The 18,366-nt window shown below is 37.4% G+C and overlaps 1 protein-coding gene across 3 annotated transcripts in view; it reads right to left on the bottom strand.

The window, feature by feature from the left end:
• NEBL (nebulette) overlaps positions 1 to 18,366 on the bottom strand; it is a 410,755-nt gene that overhangs the window by 74,346 nt on the left and 318,043 nt on the right. Inside the window, exons 6-10 of one of the 3 annotated variants that reach the window (XM_007526302.3) lie at positions 15,314 to 15,415; positions 14,422 to 14,523; positions 9,186 to 9,299; positions 6,811 to 6,912; positions 1,427 to 1,531 (exon numbers count right to left, since the gene is read on the bottom strand). The exons of the other annotated variants lie outside the window; for them this stretch is intronic. Of the exons in view, the coding sequence (XP_007526364.1) occupies positions 1,427 to 1,531; positions 6,811 to 6,912; positions 9,186 to 9,299; positions 14,422 to 14,523; positions 15,314 to 15,415 (525 nt within the window). The remainder of the gene's footprint in view (positions 1 to 1,426; positions 1,532 to 6,810; positions 6,913 to 9,185; positions 9,300 to 14,421; positions 14,524 to 15,313; positions 15,416 to 18,366) is intronic. 3 annotated transcript variants of the gene reach the window in all.

The raw sequence follows: 18,366 nt of genomic DNA on the forward strand, positions 1-18,366 counted from the left end.
AAACACCTGCAGACCTATTTACATAGATGTCTTTATACTTAGTACTTTGTGTGTTTAACCCAGTGCACCAACTCCTTGACCCCGGACATTGCTTCTTAAGGAATATATATATATATATATTTTTTCTTTAAATGATAATTATTTTATACTATTTAAATTACAACTAAATCCAACCAAAAAATCCAATATTTAGAACTTTATGGTGGCAGGGAATATAATAAATTTAAAAATTCTTATTTGTAGGCCTATTTTGTTTCAAATAAGTCACCACAGGATGATCAATGAAAGTGTCATACTATCTTAGGATAAATTTTGTGAGGAAAAAAAATGAAGACTACAATCTTAAAGAACTGACTTGCTTTTTTATATAAATGAAAGTGGGGAATATAAGATTACTGTGAAGTTTATACCTCATCACAGACCCCTGCAAGCAAGCGTCAACCTGGCTTTGACCTAGCACATTATGACTGGGCCCTCCTCAATCGCTATCGAACAGGCCATGGCCGGTGCGCCGCTATGTTCCATCGCTGGGGAGCCAGAGAAGACCCGAACTGCCCCTGCGGCTACAGACAGACTATGACCCACATAGTCAACGACTGCCACCTCTCCAGATTCAAAGGAGGTCTCGAAACTTTACATCAGGCTCAACCTGACGCTGTTGACTGGCTACGGAAGAAGGGCAAACGCTAGAAGAAGATGAAGTTTATATGTCACAGAAATCATACAAAAGAGTGATGTGAGATTTCATATTCTAATGCTGGAAATGACAACTTTTATAGCTCTTAAAACTCAGAATTGAAATTACCTATCAAATCTCAAAGTATGCAAGAAAGAAAAAAACTAATTTATTTCAGGAGTACATATGATTTCATAGTAAAAGAACATTTATCTAGAATGTACTGGTAAGATACTTTTGCCTTTTAAAAAGTTTTCCTTTTTAGTAATACTTATCATTGCACTGAGAAATTATAATAGATTTTTTACCTGGAAAATGACAAATACACTATATAAATTTAAGACAAACCCAAGAGTTCATCACTGCTTAGTTAATTCCTGTCCTATACCTTAAGTTTACATTGTGTGAAGTAAAAGTTATGGGGGTGGGGGAACCTACATATTGAAACATAGCTTTCAAACTTCTTTGATCCAGCATATATAGAGAAAATAGTGTTTGAGATTTTCCAAAACACTGTTCTTCACTAAGATATACATTCTTTGTAAACTTTTTTTTTTAACTCTTCCCTAATTAATTTTTTTATGAGGGAAAGAGAGGGCAGAGCACTATTCAGCTCTGGGAGATAATACCACATGGGACTGGTGTTGTTGGCTGTACTATTTCCAGGTGTCAAGAATGCACCATCTTTTCAGCAGTGGCACCATCTCCTCCGGGTGCAGTGTGGGTGGTGGTCTGCAGGGAGGAACGTACCTGGCTCTGGAGTGTGGCGTTGCCTTTGTGGTGCAGGTGCTCTGCAGCATCAGCATCAAAGTGATACAGCCCTTTGTTTTCCTCAAAGCCCTTCTTGTACTCTCGCTAAAACAGAGAGCACAAACAATGCATTTAAACTCAGAGACTGACTAAGGCAACTAATACTTAGGAATGCAGACAAAAAAAAAAAAAGCCAGTCAACATGAGCTGTGAAGCTGCAGGCTGTCCCATCCCTAACAGGGGATGAAGAACAGAAACTGTAGGTTAGACCAGCTGCAGGTGAAGAGTGTGAACAGCAGAAGGAATGCTTAACAGAAGCAGAGTTAGTTGTAAATACAACCTATAATTCTGGGGTGCAGAGGAGTGCAGGCGGAAGCCAGAAATGGAACTGGATTGTGTGGATAAACAGATTGGGTAAGAGAATGGTCGCTTGTCCTAACCTAATCTGGAACATGAATATATTCAACAGCATTGAAAAGAAGAAGGAGGGAAAGGAGGAGAAGGGGGAGGTGCAAGAGGGAAGGGGGGGGGCGGAGGGAGGGGGAGGGAGAGGAAGAAGAAAGACCAGATGAGAGGAAATCTAGAGATGGGAATGCTGAAAATTTGTATACAAGGTTTCAGTTGTGGCATCAGAAGGAAAACAAGTGAGAGATAATTCAAGTCTTTTTCCTAAAAGGGAAGAGATGTTTTGGTAGAGAGATTCAGGAGTCTGGATATAGTATATTGAATTTCTAAGATGAAGAACATTACATTTAGCAGAGAGAGTTTACTTGGATATAGAGCAAAGGACTTGCATGTGTTAAAGTTCCAAGTTCAATTCCTAGCACTGCATGTACAGTTATACTCAAGTGTTCTATCTATCTATCTATCTATCTATCTATCTATCTATCTATCTATCTATCTCTCATGCATAAATTAATCTTTGAAAAAAAGACTACCATTGTGGTGGTCCAGGAGGTGGCACAGTGGATAAAGCATTGGGTTCTCAAGCATGAGGTCCCAAGTTCAGTCCCTGGCAACACCTGTACCAGAGTGATGTCTGGTTCTTTCTCTCTTCCCCTATCTTTCTCAATAATAAATAAATAAATAATTTTTTAAAATGACTACTATTTACCCATAGACAAAAATGGGAATTTGGAAAAGAACAAAATCAAAGAGGATGCCCAAAATGGTAATTTTGCTCTCTACTTACAATAGGCTGTAATAGAACAGTCTTGATCTCTGTCACTGGATATTGTGTTTAGTTATTTTTCCCTAGAGACTGTCATATGAAGAAAACATATAGAGATAAACAGTAACTCTCAAAGATTCAAGACTATGGAAACTTAAGCTAGGGACGGTTGTTCCTTAAATAATGAGGGCTTCAGTGAAAATTGCCATTTGGTGTCTAGTGCAGGGAAAGCTGATGGGAAGGAGAGCAGGAAGGAACAGGCCAACTGGATTACTGGAGGGCCTCCAGGCATCTGAGAAACAGGAAGACAGTCCAGGATCAGGGCTGTCAGGGGAGGGGAAAGTGGAAGGCTCAAGTGACCTGTGCACAAGAAGTTCTGTCCCAGGGGAAAACACTAAGGTACCAGAGGCACTTTCAGTCTATTATGGATCTAAGATTGACTCTCCCGAAACCTTAATCAGAATGAAATGAGAAGTGCTGCCTAGGAGCTCATGTAAATATTCACATGGTATATTTAAGCAAAGAGAACAAGTTGTAAATTTGGGATCCTCTAATTTAAAAAATCAATAAAAAGATCATCTCAAAGAACAGTATGATTAGAGTCTTCATAGTTTCATTAGAAATTATTTTAGAGTAGGGACAAACAGTGTAATAGTTACGTAAAGACTCTCATGCCTGAGCTTCCAAAGTCCCAGGTTCAATCCCCCACACCACTATAAGCCAGAGCTGAGCAGTGCTCTGATAAAAATAAATAACTAAATAAATAGATAAATATTTTTAAAATATAGAATATATTCATAAAAATAATTTTGAAGTGCAAAGAACAAATCAGACTATATTCTATTGCTGACTTAAAACCCAGAAGTAATCAAGTGTAGAATATTACATCTAGAACAATAGATATATACTGAGAAAGGTCAGTTATTCTCTTCCTAGCACAATAATCTATTTTTAGCAGCAGAGCAATCCAGAAACTCTGATTTAAAGTAAATAAACAATATCTCCTCAGACTAATATCTGCAAAAGAAATTTTCAAATCCATGTTTGTTTTTTTCTTATACAGTAGTCTCTGATGCCTCCTAGTGGGAGTTACACAGAGTAATGCAGCATATATATGCATATATATATTTAATTTATGCAAAGTTATAAAAACTGAAAGCTAGTGAAGCTCTATTTTTTAAGAGATAATATTACTTCAGTGATACAGTTAATTGTACCTTTTGGCTATATAACCTTACAAAGCACTAATGCTGTACACTAGATACACATTTTTTTTAAGTTTATGACCTAGAGGCCCTTTAAGAAGCAATAATTTATTTTGGTACATATTCCCAGAGGTGTAAATGTTAGGGGAAGACGACCAGAGAGCTCTGAATTCCACTTCCATCAGGATCCAGGGAGAGAAGAAGAAGAAAAAGAAAAAAAGAAAAGGAAGGGGTGTGGGAGACGACACTCAGATAATGTGACTTAGGAAGAGAAGGCAGGACCATAGAAAAAATGGGCAAATGGAGGGAAAGGGGACACAGAACTCTGGTGGTAAGAATGATGTGGAATAATACCATTATTATCTTATAATCTGTAAGCCAATATTAAATCACTGAAAAAAAAAGCAATCATTTATAACAAACTGACAACTAATTTTGGTAGAATGTCTGTTTATTAAGAACTCTCTTCTTTGAAGGAAGAATACGGGATAATCTCACTCACAGACAGAAGTTGAAAAATAAGAAGTGAAAATATAAAGTGGAACTTGAACTGGAGTTGGTGTATTATAACAAAGTAAAAGACTCTGGGGTGGCTGGGAGGGTTCAGGTCCTGAAACATGATGGTGGAGGAGGACCTAGTGAGAGTTGAATTGTTATGTGGAAAACTGAGAAATGTTACACAGGTACAAACAACTATATTTCACTGTTGACTATAAATCATTAATTCCCCAGTAAGGAAATTAAAAGAAAAGAATTCATTTATTCAAGTTTTCAGTAAAATTTAGCTGCTTTCATAAATCAGTAGAATTCCAATCCTCTACATAAAAGTTTAAAAGGCTACTCTGATGTACGATAAATGTGAGCCAATAATAGTAAGTACATGAATTTAGTAAGTACATGAATCTGAAAAACACTTTTTTTTTGTCTTAAGCTCTTTCTCTCTTGAAATAATCATTCAGTAACAATTTTTCCATAGGAAGAAAAATATATAACCTAGTCAGAGACATTAATGAGTATAGTAAAGACTTAATAAATGGCACATAAAAATAAATGTAATCAAGGATTTGCTAGTTTATCTCTTTTCAAGAGGTGGTAGGAGTATTTTACATGTATGCATATCATGTATGTAACTATGCATATCATTATTACAAATTCAAGATCAATATTCCTGCAAAGACATACTATGAGTGGTGACCATTATTTCAATTATCAGATTTTTTTTCCTTTATTGGGGGATTAACATTTTACATTCCACAGTAAATAAAATAGTTGTTACATGCATAACAGTTCTCAGTTTTCCACCTAACAATAATACAACCACCTCTGTCATCCTTTCTTAAAAGTACCACCATAGTATTTTACTGATTTACACATGAATTCTCATATCTTCAGGAAATTTAACCCAAATATGAGGTTGATGAATAATAGCCAGGGCTAATGTCATTGCAACAGAGATACCCAAGACTGACTATATAGCAAATCTCAGAGTCATAAAGGAAAATCAGCAATGAAAACAGACACTCAAGGAACAGAAGGATGTGTGCAGTGATGTCAGGATCAATGCTGAAAAGGCAGGATCACATTTCAGTGTCTTGGTACTGAGTCTAATTCTGAGCCTGACAGTCCCCTAACCTTCATTCGCACTCAGCAGACCCAAAAGAAGAACAGGTTGTTTTTCCTCCAAGGACCAACAATAGAAAAGCTTATCTGACTTAAGAATCTCTGGGGATATTCAAGTAACTAAACTGATTAAAGAATCTCTACAGATGTTTTTAAATTTACATTCATAATCCATTTCAAGGTGGATGAGTGGGGTAGTGGGGGCAGGTAGGAAGACTGCAAAATAAATAACAGAGAAGCTTTAATATGCCAAAGAAAGCCATGTGTGGGCATTTTGATACCTGAACCAAAGTGGCAGCTCACTATGTGATAGTTTTGATTTTTTTTCAAAGATTTATTTGTGTGTGTGTGTGTGTGAGAGAGAGAGAGAGAGAGAGAGAGAGAGAAGAAGAAGAAGAAGAAGAAGAAGAAGAAGAAGAAGAAGAAGAAGGAGGAGGAGGAGGAGGAAGAGGAGGAGGAGAAGAAGAAAGAAGCAGAGCATCATTCAAGCACATATTATGCTGGGGCTCAAGCTCTGGACCTCATGTTTTCTAGTTCAATGCTTTATCCACAATGCCATCTTGATGATTCTGGCAGTCTTTAAAGATGACCATTCCCACTTTTCTTTTTATATTCTGTGCACAACATATTTTTCCATCTGTTCTTTAACTGGCCTCTAATAGCTCTTCAACAACTCTGGGAAATTTTGAGCATGTAATTGTCAACCCAGCATAGAAATAACCTATGGTCATTAGACTCAGCACCCTGTGGGACATCCTAAAACATAGGAAATGGAATCCCACCCAGGTTGCCATGGTCATCAGTAATGAGGCCAATGAAGTCAGGGTCCAAGTGCACTGAAGGTCTGAAATAGTGTCCAGCAGGCAAGCTGTGCTTGGCAGTGGACACAAATCATTTCAGCAAGATGTGAAACATCAGCCTCATGGTTGCAGTGAAAAAAAGATGGAAACCTTGACAAGACTGACAGTGTAGTATTAACACAAATACCTTCAGGGTTTCTTTTAAGAGAAAATAGAAATTAGACTATGAATATTTTAATGCTATTAGAGATACCAGATCTGTTCTGAGCTGTGTCAACTAAAGATCCTTGACTTAAGATCTTGGCCCCCAGTGGCTTCCACTTCATACAAAGACAGGAGGAAGGAAGAAAGAACACCCTCAAAACACTAGAAGGTAGAATTGTTCAGGAAAAATCTGTATCCAAAAGACAGTAAAATCTGGACAAGAGCCCCATTTGGAAAGGGGTTAGGTTGAGTTGAAGCAAGGAGACTACTACTTCTCACTGAGCTGGTGGCTGAGGGAGGAGTGGGGTCCAGGCACATCTAAGGGAGCAGGTGAGCAGCAAGCACTGCCTAGGCCTCCCCAGCTGCATCAAATCACCCACTTACTCCGCTGAGCATTTTGCTGGTTTTCAAAGCATGTTCTAAAAACAAGTTTGGGAGATCTGAAACGTGACCATGCATATTTTTCATGTCTTTCTTGTACTCCACCTATGAAAATAACATGGAACAAAATACCGTCTAGGAAGAAAATATAATGTACTTGCATTGTCGTCAACCTTATTTGAACACATTATAAAGTTCTAGACAGTGGCACTTCAACAAGTGAATCTACAAGTGGCCAGTAGATGGTGCTCATCTACTACTGAATGAGTCAAAAAGGTATTTCTAGGAACTTGAAAATATTTTAGAAAACAGCTATGTTCACCCCCATTACCACCAAAGCAAAAATATTTTGATCACTCCTTTCATTGTTTTCATTTTAAGAAAGGATACTGTTAATAGGATTAAGTAATTTTAACAGTAATTCTGCTTTTCAAATAGAAAACATAATTTTATTCTTTAGAAATTACTAATTTTAATTACAGTTATGTAATTAAACACCTCATCACAGACCCCTGCTAGCAAGCGTCAACCTGGCTTTGACCTAGCACGTTATGATTGGGCCCTCCTCAATCGCTATCGAACAGGCCATGGCCGGTGCGCCGCTATGTTCCATCGCTGGGGAGCCAGAGAAGACCCGAACTGCCCCTGCGGCTACAGACAGACTATGACCCACATAGTCAACGACTGCCACCTCTCCAGATTCAAAGGAGGTCTCGAAACTTTACATCAGGCTCAACCTGACGCTGTTGACTGGCTACGGAAGAAGGGCAAACGCTAGAAGAAGAAGAATTACAGTTATGTCAACTTTAGGACTTTTGATGTTTTCATTCATTCTTCTGCCATACTGACTGGTTATTCACCAGCTGATAATCAAACATAGCAATTAGGAGTAATAATAAAAATGCCAGTCATGGAAAACATATGCCAACACAATTCTAAACATTTCATATGACTTTACTTTCCACAACTCTAGCAGATAGGTACTTTGCATTGTCCTACTTTACAGATTTGGAGACTAAGGCAATGGAAATGTAAGTTAAGCGGAGGATTTGAATCCAGGCAATTTGATTCTAAATCTCAAAGTCTGAGGACTGTAGTCCTTTATGTATATTCCAACTCTATGTGCTTTTGATTTTTACACACATAAATAAAAGCCTTTACAAAAAAAGAAGTGATTTTTTAGGGCCGCATAGTGTACACCTTAGAATATGAACATGTTACTATGCACAAGGATCCAGGTTCAAGCCCCCAGCCCCACCTGCCCTTGCAGGTATCTCTCTCTCTTTTTCCTCTTTCTCTTCCACTCTCCATCTACCCCTTCCCTCTCAATTTATCTCTCTCTATCCAATAAAAAAATAAATGAATGTCTTAGCTGTTTCCAATGATCCCCAAAGACAAAAATATCCATTTCAACTATTAGAAACAAAAGATAGTTGGTTGTTGAACACAAAGCAATTATGTCTCTTGAATATTATTTAAACTAGAATGTACTACAGTCAAGGATAGGAAATGACTTATAGAGTTTAAATGTTCTAACAAAGGAACAGTTCAACAACAGCTAATTTAAATACTTAAAAATGGTACTCTAGACATCCTTTCACTATAGAAGAGTGAATTTTTTTCATGTTTCTGTTTTTAAACTCTTAACTGTAATAAACATTTAAGACATTTTCTTATACTTGATCTTGATTATTTTTTCACTTTTTAAAAAAATTACTCATTTACTTATTTATTTATTTACTGGATAGAGACAAAAATCAAGGTAAGAGGGGGAGTCAGAGAAGTAGAGAAAAAGAGACACTGCAGTTCTGCTTCATTCACCACTTGTGAATATATCCCCCTGAAGGTGGGGCCCAGGGGCTTGAACCCTGGTCCTTAAGCACCCTGGCACCATGTTTGATTAAAGAGATAAAAGTATATATTAAGAAAAAATATTTCATAGTTTTTACAAAGAGTATAAAAGAGAAGGTCTAAGCCATCACAAGTACAATTTCTCAAAATTTCTCTATGAGAACTACCAAGTACCAGGTAATGTTTTATAGCAATCCCAATTTCAAGAGCAGAATAACAAAAGTAAGTATTGTCAAAGTTACAATACTTTGCTGTAAAACTATGCTCCACTTCTACTCTTGATAAGTCATAACAATTCTTATTAACAATCCTGTTCCTACTTACCAATTAGTAACCATTAACAACAAACTATAAAATGCATTTGGCTTCTAAAAAACAGGCTCCAGGAAAATAAGCTGATTTTTCAGATAAAGTTATCTAGAAATAATCTCAATTAAATGCCAGTAAGTACAACACAGTTGATTCTAAGAAAGTCTGAATCAAAGAAACTAAAATCGTTTTCTAAGAGTTGGTTTAAGAAAACTTACATCACTTGCCAGTATATTGGCAAGTTGACTTTGCCTGAAAGAAGCACTTTCAAGGGGGTTGTAATGATGTTTCTTATCCTTCATCTCGCTGTCAAATTTTTCTTTGTATTTTATCTGCCGTGAAAGAAAAAATAAGTAGCACATTTATCTTTAAGCTTTCAAAACAAGTTTGTTTTTTAAATTATATCAAATAAAAACTATTTAAAAACAAATGTTATCAAAGTTTAAATTGGTAGCATCTCCCCATCCCACCCCCTGTAAATCTTAGATGCAAAGGTTTAAAAAAACATGTCAACGTTAATCATAAATGCAATTAAGCACAAACTCAAATCTTATTAGCAAGAATTATGCAGTAAAACTTCAGATTCTTTTTTAAATACTAGCTTCCATTTCTATATTCGGACAATCTATGATCAATTAGAAAGTGAAACGACTAATCCCTTAGTTTCTATACTTAGAAAGTAGATCTCTGTCCCAGAATTTGAACATAAATTTTTGAAAGGAAATTAATACAAATACAGGAGTATGGTTAGGACCATGCTTTTCTTCTCATCAGTCGCTACTTGTTTTGGAATTCAATTTTGTTAATTACATTTTTCTGGATCTATTTAACACATTTTTTAATTTCTTGGCTTTAACTCCACAGTTGTTTTCAGCAGCAAAATCATAACCACCCCATTCATTCTCATTATCTTTCTATCTCTTAAAGTTTTAGGTTAACCAAAGGAAAAAGTTAATCAACTCATCCTGTAGAATTATGTTCTCCTCTGTTAGGCAGAGAAATGTGTAAATATATAGTACAATAACTAATTGGAGTATAGGTAAAAAATTAGTTAAAAAAAAGGGAGAGAAACCCAAACCAGCGACTTCCACTTCACACCCTCCTTGATGTCTAGATCCAGGAAAGGATGCACTGGCCTCAACATCATAAGTAATAAGCTGCTTTGCTCTCTTACACTATTTTTATTTAACTAAAATTTTTTCACTGCTCTAAGTCAACTTTCTCAGATAGAGAGAGGGAAAGACACCACAGCACCAGAGCTTCCTCCAAATAAATAGGGGCTGGACTGGACCCTGAGTCGCTCAAAGGCAAAGCAGGCATGCACCCAGGTGAGTCGCACTGCAGACCCTATACTACAGTTTTTTACACCACTCCCCATTTCCTTACAACATTATCACAATGCACCTTTATTCATATGACTCTGCCTTATAAAAATATTTATTTAGGAAGTCAGGCGGTAGTACAGCAGGTTAAGCGCATGCGGCGCAAAGCACAAGGACCGGAGTAAAGATCCCGGTTCGAGCTCCAGGCTCCCCACCTGCAGTCGTCGCTTCACAAGTGGTGAAGCAGTTCTGCAGGTGTCTTTTTCTCTCCCCTTCTCTGTCTTCTCCTCCTCTCTCCATTTCTCTCTGTCCTATCCAACAATGAGGACATCAATAACTACAACAATAAAACAAGGACAACTAAAGTGAACAAATAAATAAAAATACTTACTTAAAGGTGACTAGAGGATAGCTCACTTGATCTTAGTCCAGTGCATATTAGGCCATGCTCTCAATAAAAAAACCCATGTCTGGTACCTGCCATTATAAGCCCATAAAAATCCTCATGGAGGGCCAGGCAGTGACACACCTGGTTGAGTGCATGTTAGTAAGCATAGGGACCTAGCTTTAAGCCCCTAGTCCCCACCAGCAGGGGGAAGCTACAAGAGTTATGAAGCAGTGCTTCTGGTGTCTTTCTATTTCATTTAAAAAAAATTTTTAAATCTATTTATTTATTTTTCCCTTTTGTTACCCTTGTTGTTTTATTGTTGTAGTTATTACTGTTGTTATTGATGTTGTCGTTGCTGGATAGGACAGAGAGAAATGTAGAGAGATGGGGAAGGTAGAGAGGGGGAGAGAAAGACAGACACCTGCAGACCTGCTTCACCGCCTGTGAAGCGACTCCCCTACAGGTGGGGAGCCGGGGGCTCAAACCGGGATCCTTACGCCAGTCCTTGCGCTTTGTATCATGTGTGCTTAACCTGTTGTGCTACCGCTTGACTCCCAGCTTTCCTTCTTTATTTCCCCTTTCCCATCTCAATTTCTCTCTGCCCTATCAAAATAAATAAATATATTTAAAAAAAAAATCTTACAGGGGAGTTGGGCTGTAGTGCAGCGGGTTAAGCGCAGGTGGCGCAAAGCACAAGGACCCACATAAGAATCCCAGTTCGAGCCCCGGCTCCCCACCTGCAGGGGAGTCGCTTCACAGGCGGTGAAGCAGGTCTGCAGGTGTCTATCTTTCTCTCCTCCTCTCTGTCTTCCCCTCCTCTCTCCATTTCTCTCTGTCCTATCCAACAATGACAACAACAATAATAACTACAACAATAAAACAGCAAGGGCAACAAAAGGGAATAAATAAAATAAATATTAAAAAAAAACCTTACAGGAACATAATACCTGGAAAATATGCCAAGATGAGTTACAGGAAATATTTTCTGTTGTGGCTGCATTTGCTAGTAATGACTTTCTGATATTTGTAATTGCAAACAAAACCTCATTTTAATTTTAATTAGATTTCAAGGTAAGACCTCTTGAAAACAATTCTGTTGTTTGTTGCCACCAGAGTTGTTGCTTGAGTTCAGTGCCTGCAGGAAAACTCCACTGAGAAACACTCCATGGATGGTCAGTGATGTTACTGTGACTCTTTGTACCTCTCCCTCTGTCTCCTCTCTCTTTTGCTGATAAAAAATTAAAAGGTTGGCCCTGGAGTAATGGTATCATATGTTTGAGGCACCACTTTTTTTTAAGGAGAAAAACAATGACGAAAGCACACAGAAAATGAATGGGAGGAGAATAATACAATTTACACTATAAGTCACAGAGTTGAGAGTTATGCCCACACATGGTGTAAAAAAATGTTCCTGGGGACACTCTGTCAGCAAGGGTGAATCTGTAAAGCTCCAAATTAATTCATACCCCTTGAAATTTAGAGAAAATATTGATGACTAGATCTTAACAGCAATCTAAAGTGGAATGTTTAGGTCTACATCCCATTCTTAACAATATAACAAATGCTATTCTGGAACAAATGTGAGTGGTTTTTGTTGTTGTTTTTTTTTTTTTTGCCTCCAAGGTTATCGCTGGGGCTTGGTGCCTGCACTATGAATCCACTGCTCCTGGAGGCTATTTTTTCCCCTTTTGTTGCCTTTGTTGTTTATTGTTGTTGTTGAATAGGATACAGAGAAATTGAGAGAGAAGGGGAAGACAGAGAGGAGGAGAGAATGACAGACACCTGCAGACCTGCCTCACCACTTGTGAGGTGACCCACCCCTGCAGGTGGGGAGCCAGGGGTTTGAACCGGGATCCTTATGCCAGTCCTTGCGTTTTGCACTATGTGCCCTTAACCAACTGCGCTACCGCCTGGCCCCCAATGTGAGTTTTTTTGTAAATGCAAAAATCTTCCTTGCAAAACCAAAAATTTCCATCCATTACTGAGACAAATTCTATTGATAATTAACAAATGATAATGTTGTCTAATTATATTAACAAATTACCCACTCTTAGAATCCCTATTTTCTATTGGTGTTGTCTCTGAGTTTCACAGCATAAGACCAACTTCTTCAGAAACAGAGATAGATAGGAAGCTTCCTTCAGTGCAGTGGGGACCAGACTAGAAGCTGAGTTGCACACATGGCAAGACAGGTGTATTAACCTAAATGAACTATTTTGTTGACCCTCCTTTTAGAATTCTTAAGCTTCATGATTTTAATGATTACTGCACTTACATTGAGACCCCAGTACACACTCCAATCTCTCTATTAATATCAAAATTTCAACCTTAGTGCTAAAACTTACTATTGCCTTTAAAAGTGAATGATTACTAACACATCAATCTCTTTGGTACATGAGATTTACTTTTATTTTTATTGTTTTCCTTTTTAAAAATAAATATTTTTTCTCTTTTTAAATACTGTATTTGTTTATTTATTTGACAGACAGAAATCAAGAGAGAAGGGGAAAATAGAAAAGGAGATAGAATGAGTGACACCTGCAACTCTGCTTTTCCATTCACAAACTTCTCCCCTGCAGGTGGTTACCCCCATGGGGGCTTGAACCCAGATCCTTGTGCATGAGGTGACTGCTCAACCAGGTGAGCCACTGCCTGGTCCCTTATTGCTTTGCTTTTTATTACTGTCTGACCATAAGCCACACCCCTCCTATGTTTAAGAAAAACCCTCTAGAATTTTACAAACCTCTCATAATGATAATGGAGCTTTTACGTCATGGAAGCAAACCTGCTGCAGAAGTTAACATAGGCTCATGCAACAATTAATAAAGTCATAGGCTCCTTTGGAATAAGGCTAAAATAGACTTCCTAGCTTCTTCTAAGATGAAGACTGCAGATCTCATCTGCTCTCTTCTTACCTTTAGATTTCTGATTATTAAACAATTTGTTCTGCCTTAATGCTTTTCAGACACCACCAAGTTACAGATGTTACCATGATGCCAACCTGACTTCCCTGGGCAGACGACCTCACCAATGTGTCCTGGAACCCCACCTTTCCAGAACCCTGCCCCACTAGAGAAAGATTGAAACAGGTTAGGAGTATGGATCAACCTGCCAATGCCATATTCAGTGGATAAGCAATTACAGAAGCCAGATCTCCCACCTTCTGTACCCCATAAAGATCTTGGTCCATACTTCCAGAGGGGTAAAAATAGGGAAGCTTCCAATGGAGGGTATGGGATATGGAACTCTGGTGGTGGGAAATGTATGGGATATACCCCTCTTATCCACAAATTGTCATTCATTATTAAATCACTAATAAAAAAATGAAAAAGAAACAAATAAATAAATACCAGGTATGCTCAACCAGTTGTACCACCATCCAGCCCCAAACTTGTTTTTCACTTACTGGAATGTATAATTATTGAAGTCCTTTCTGAGGGTGGGGATAGATAGCATAATGGTTATACAAAGAGACTCTCATGCCTGAGGCTCCAAGGCCCCAGGTTCAATCCCCCATACCACCATAAACCAGAGCTGAGCAGTGCTCTGATAAGAGAAAAGAAAAGGGAAAAAAAAAAGTAAATAAGAAAGAAAAGGAAAGAAACTCTGATTTTTTTCCCCCCAGTAACATTATCACTGAATTTCTTGGGATTAAAAAAGACAATCTAAAATGAAATATCTTCCATGCTGCTAGTAACAAAGTCTTCAAATAAAATCACTACAGAATCATTCCTAGAGTCTTACTTTACTAGAAAGTTTAGAAGCTTCCACAGCATGTTCAAAATCTGGTCTTCCAATTACAGCAGGCTCTTTATTCATTATTCCTTGTCCTTTCTTGTATTCTGCCTAAATTGAATGCATAAGAGAATGTTAAACATTTTGACTTATCAATCATACTGAGGGGAAACAAAATAAGATAAAACAGGCCTTCAGTCCACATAAAGTATTCCTTGCAACTTATCAAATACTAAAATACTTACTGTTGAAATAGAAACTGATTTAAGCTGTGGTCATTTAAATAGACTCAGACTTTTTTTGGTAGTAAAGTAATTAATAACTTTGAGTCTGTCTTCAGTCAGGATCATGGTGCTTGTGTTTAAAGTATTTAAAGTATTTAAAAGAAGGGGTGGTCTAGTTTCAGGATTACTGAGACCCTTAATCAGGATATACTTTTAGTGGCTTTGTTTACTCTCAGGGACTGATCTGATACTGTCTGACCACATCTGACTATGATTTTATAACCAAATAGCACTCTGTTTCCCTAAAAGCATGATAAATAACATTAACCATTATAAAACTGAGTTTAGGTAGTTTCCACATATACTGAATAATTTGTTTACAAAGTAAAAAGGATAATGCAGATTTTAAAAATTGAAATGTCATTCATTCAGATTAATAGCACTTGTTAAATTAACCATCCAAATACCAAAGATATGCTTTGTCTCCTGTAAAACTAAGAATGCATGTCTGCTCAAGATAAGAAAGAGACTGGAACAGTATGGCAGAGGACCTAGTGGGGGTTGTATTGTTATGTGGAAATGTTATGCATATACAAATTATTGTATTTTACTGTGGGCTGTAAACCATTAATAACCCAATAAAGAAAATTTTTAAAAAGATAAGAAAGAAAGATTACATTGCTTATGATCTTGGAGATCTGTGTGGCCATCTTGATGTCTGGTCTGTTGAGCTCTGCGCTGTACATGTGGGCATCCTGCATATCTTTTCTGTAAGAAATCTGATCAAAGAGACAATGTAATTTCATATAGCTATAGGCCTTAAAGCCCACCCACTAGTTACCTTTGCCATAACTTTCTATTAAGAGAGTCAAATAACCATGAGTTGTTTTCTTTCTTTTTTCTTCTACACAGGATGTATTTTCTTGGATATATCTTTTTATTTCTGTATCTCTGTCTCCCTACCAAGTGTTCCCTACTTGAACTTGTCCATAAAACAGTCCCAAATCCCAGTGGATGGAGGATATAGCTTGCACATAGAACATCACACTCTTACATGAGGTGTGTGAAGTTCTGTACCTACACTCTCACAGTTACTGCCTCTGAACTAAATTAATACCACATAAGAAAGATTAACAGGAACTAGCAAAATAGCTCAACTGAGTAGTAAGCCTATTTTGCCAAGAGCATGACCCAGGTTTGAACCCAGCCCTGCCACAACATGGAAAGCTTTGGTGCTGTGTTATCTTTCCCTCTCTCCCTCTCTCTTTATATCTGAAAAAGGTGACTCAGGATGATAGTAGCCTGATGAAAAAAGAAAAAAGAAATATGAGTTCAACCCTACACACAAAGCCAATCTGATAGAATTGATATCTACTATCATCACGCATAGGTATGTGTGTGTAACTGTGTAACTGTATATGGTCAAGTTCACATACATAAGGTCTTCACACAGGATTTGAACTAGTCCATCACACAGTCCCAACCCCAAGTGGATAGAGGATATAGCTTGAACATAGAACATCACACTCTTAGATGTGTGAAATTTTGTACCTACCCTCTCCTAATTACATCTTCTCTCCCTTCTGTCTGGCCTCTGAAAATGCCCATGTCTCAGACGCTTAGTCATGAGTACTGGTATTATGAGATAATAAGCATCATTACAATGATTTGATCCTCCAAAAATAGCAACAGTTATACTAAGGAGACATTATGCTCTGATTGTACATTAGATAAAATCCTGCCAAAATATGGAAGGAAATAGGGATTCAAAGAGAAAAAAATACATATATACAAATATTTGCCAAATGTACTTTAGATGACAGTGGTAATTTAGATTAATTCAACTGACATATGGGAGAGACCAAAAGTGCCACAGCACTGAACCTTTCTTCAGTGTGGTGGGTGTTGGACTCAAACCTGTATCACATGAATGACAAAGCAGGTGCACTATCCAGATTGAGCTATTATACCAACCTGATCAGTCATGAACTGAAAGAATACTTATTTCTTTATGGCAGTATCACCATGGGCTGGTTGACTAGTTTACTGCATTAGACTATTAATAAGAGGGTACATAATAGTCATTAAAAACATCTTTATTTTAACAATGTATAGGAAGATAGAAAGCAGAAATGTGCAACTGAACACCTATATAAAATGCATAATTTTGTACAAAACAAGTATTTGTGCAAGAGAATCATCTCAGATGCTTATTAAAATTTAGTTTTCAAAACAGTTCATTCTTAACCTTCTGTAGTAGAATTTCAATAAACGGGGCCCAGAAATGTGCATTTAATGAATTCCCCAGTTGACCACTGTAAGCACATTCTAGATAATAATTCTAGATAACAAATATTTTTTCAACCCTGGAGAGTTGAAAAGCACTTGCACTTTCTTATTTCTTTAAAAAATAGTATCAAGTAGAAGACATGATAATACATCAATATTTCAATAAGCTCCCCATATACTATATTATTTTATTCCAATAAAAATGTATCTATATTCATATCTACTCTTTTAAGTGTTTGGGCTTGCCTGACCACCAAAACTATTTTTTTTCAAAACTATTTCTTAAATTACGAACCTCTCTGACAAGGGAACTCAGCTTAAATATAATTGACATAATTTCAGCAGGAACATCTGTTTTACTCCATATTTCTATTTTCATTGAATCTACTTTCAAGTAGTTTGGGGTAGGCTTTGTGCATTATAGTTAGTAAAAACACATGAAAATAAGATGGAAATTGAATTATTTTGTTGGATGATTTTTTTTTCACATCTTACAGATTAAAAGACAGTCCATTTCACTGGCTTCAAAAAGATGGTGACCAATCAGCCTCAATCTATACTGAGTTAAAAACAAGCTGTGTAAACAAGAAGGGACTCCCAGGTGCAAACAAACCAAAATTATTACCCACCTTAAGAATAACTGTTCCTAAGCTACTATATTCGTATGAAAACCATAGGGGGTAAATGGCTTTTTGTTTAGAAAAGAATGGGGGTAAAAATGAAAACCCTTACTTTATGAAAAGAGCTTCAACCTTTCAGAAATCCAAGCTTTACATGGGTTCCCTAATTACATGCTGTTCACCCTAATGACTGAGTGGAGAGAGGTAAACCTCACAAAGACAGCAGAGTGAGACTCTGAATAGGGCCCCATCATCCATGTAAATTGCAAATTAGAGGCCAGCATATGTGACTCAAAACAAATATTAAGATTGACATAAGCTTCAAATTCAGACAAATGGATACCACTGAGCCACACAGGAGAAAAAAACATGGGAGCTCAGTGACTGGTCAGATCTTCTAGAATCTCACCACTAGGGCATCTGCTATAGGAAAAGAGGATTAGAGCCCTCAGTTTCTCTCTGAAAGGATAACTGAGCACTGGTGCCATGACTACAGGGTTATCTGAGCACACTGCTCCTGTCACTTTAGCTGTTACTTGGGTTTGAGGAGAATTCATCTGATGTGTCTCTGACATCTACAGTTTGTGTTTGCCCCATGGTTGTTACTCCATCAGAGCCAAGAATGAAAATGTCACAGCAAAAGAGAAGGTTATCAGTGGAAGGTCAAAGACCTATCAGTGGAAGGTCAAAGACCGTGTGTGAGTGAATAAGTTGGTAAGTGTGACGGGGGGTAGGGGGGAGGAGAGAGAGAGAGAGAGAGGAGTATTTTTTTCTGTCATCAAGTCTAGGTCCTCTAATATAGCCTATATCATGTCTATATG

Source organism: Erinaceus europaeus, chromosome 6 (genome assembly GCF_950295315.1).
Source record: "Erinaceus europaeus chromosome 6, mEriEur2.1, whole genome shotgun sequence".
In the NCBI taxonomy this organism is placed as follows: domain Eukaryota; kingdom Metazoa; phylum Chordata; class Mammalia; order Eulipotyphla; family Erinaceidae; genus Erinaceus; species Erinaceus europaeus.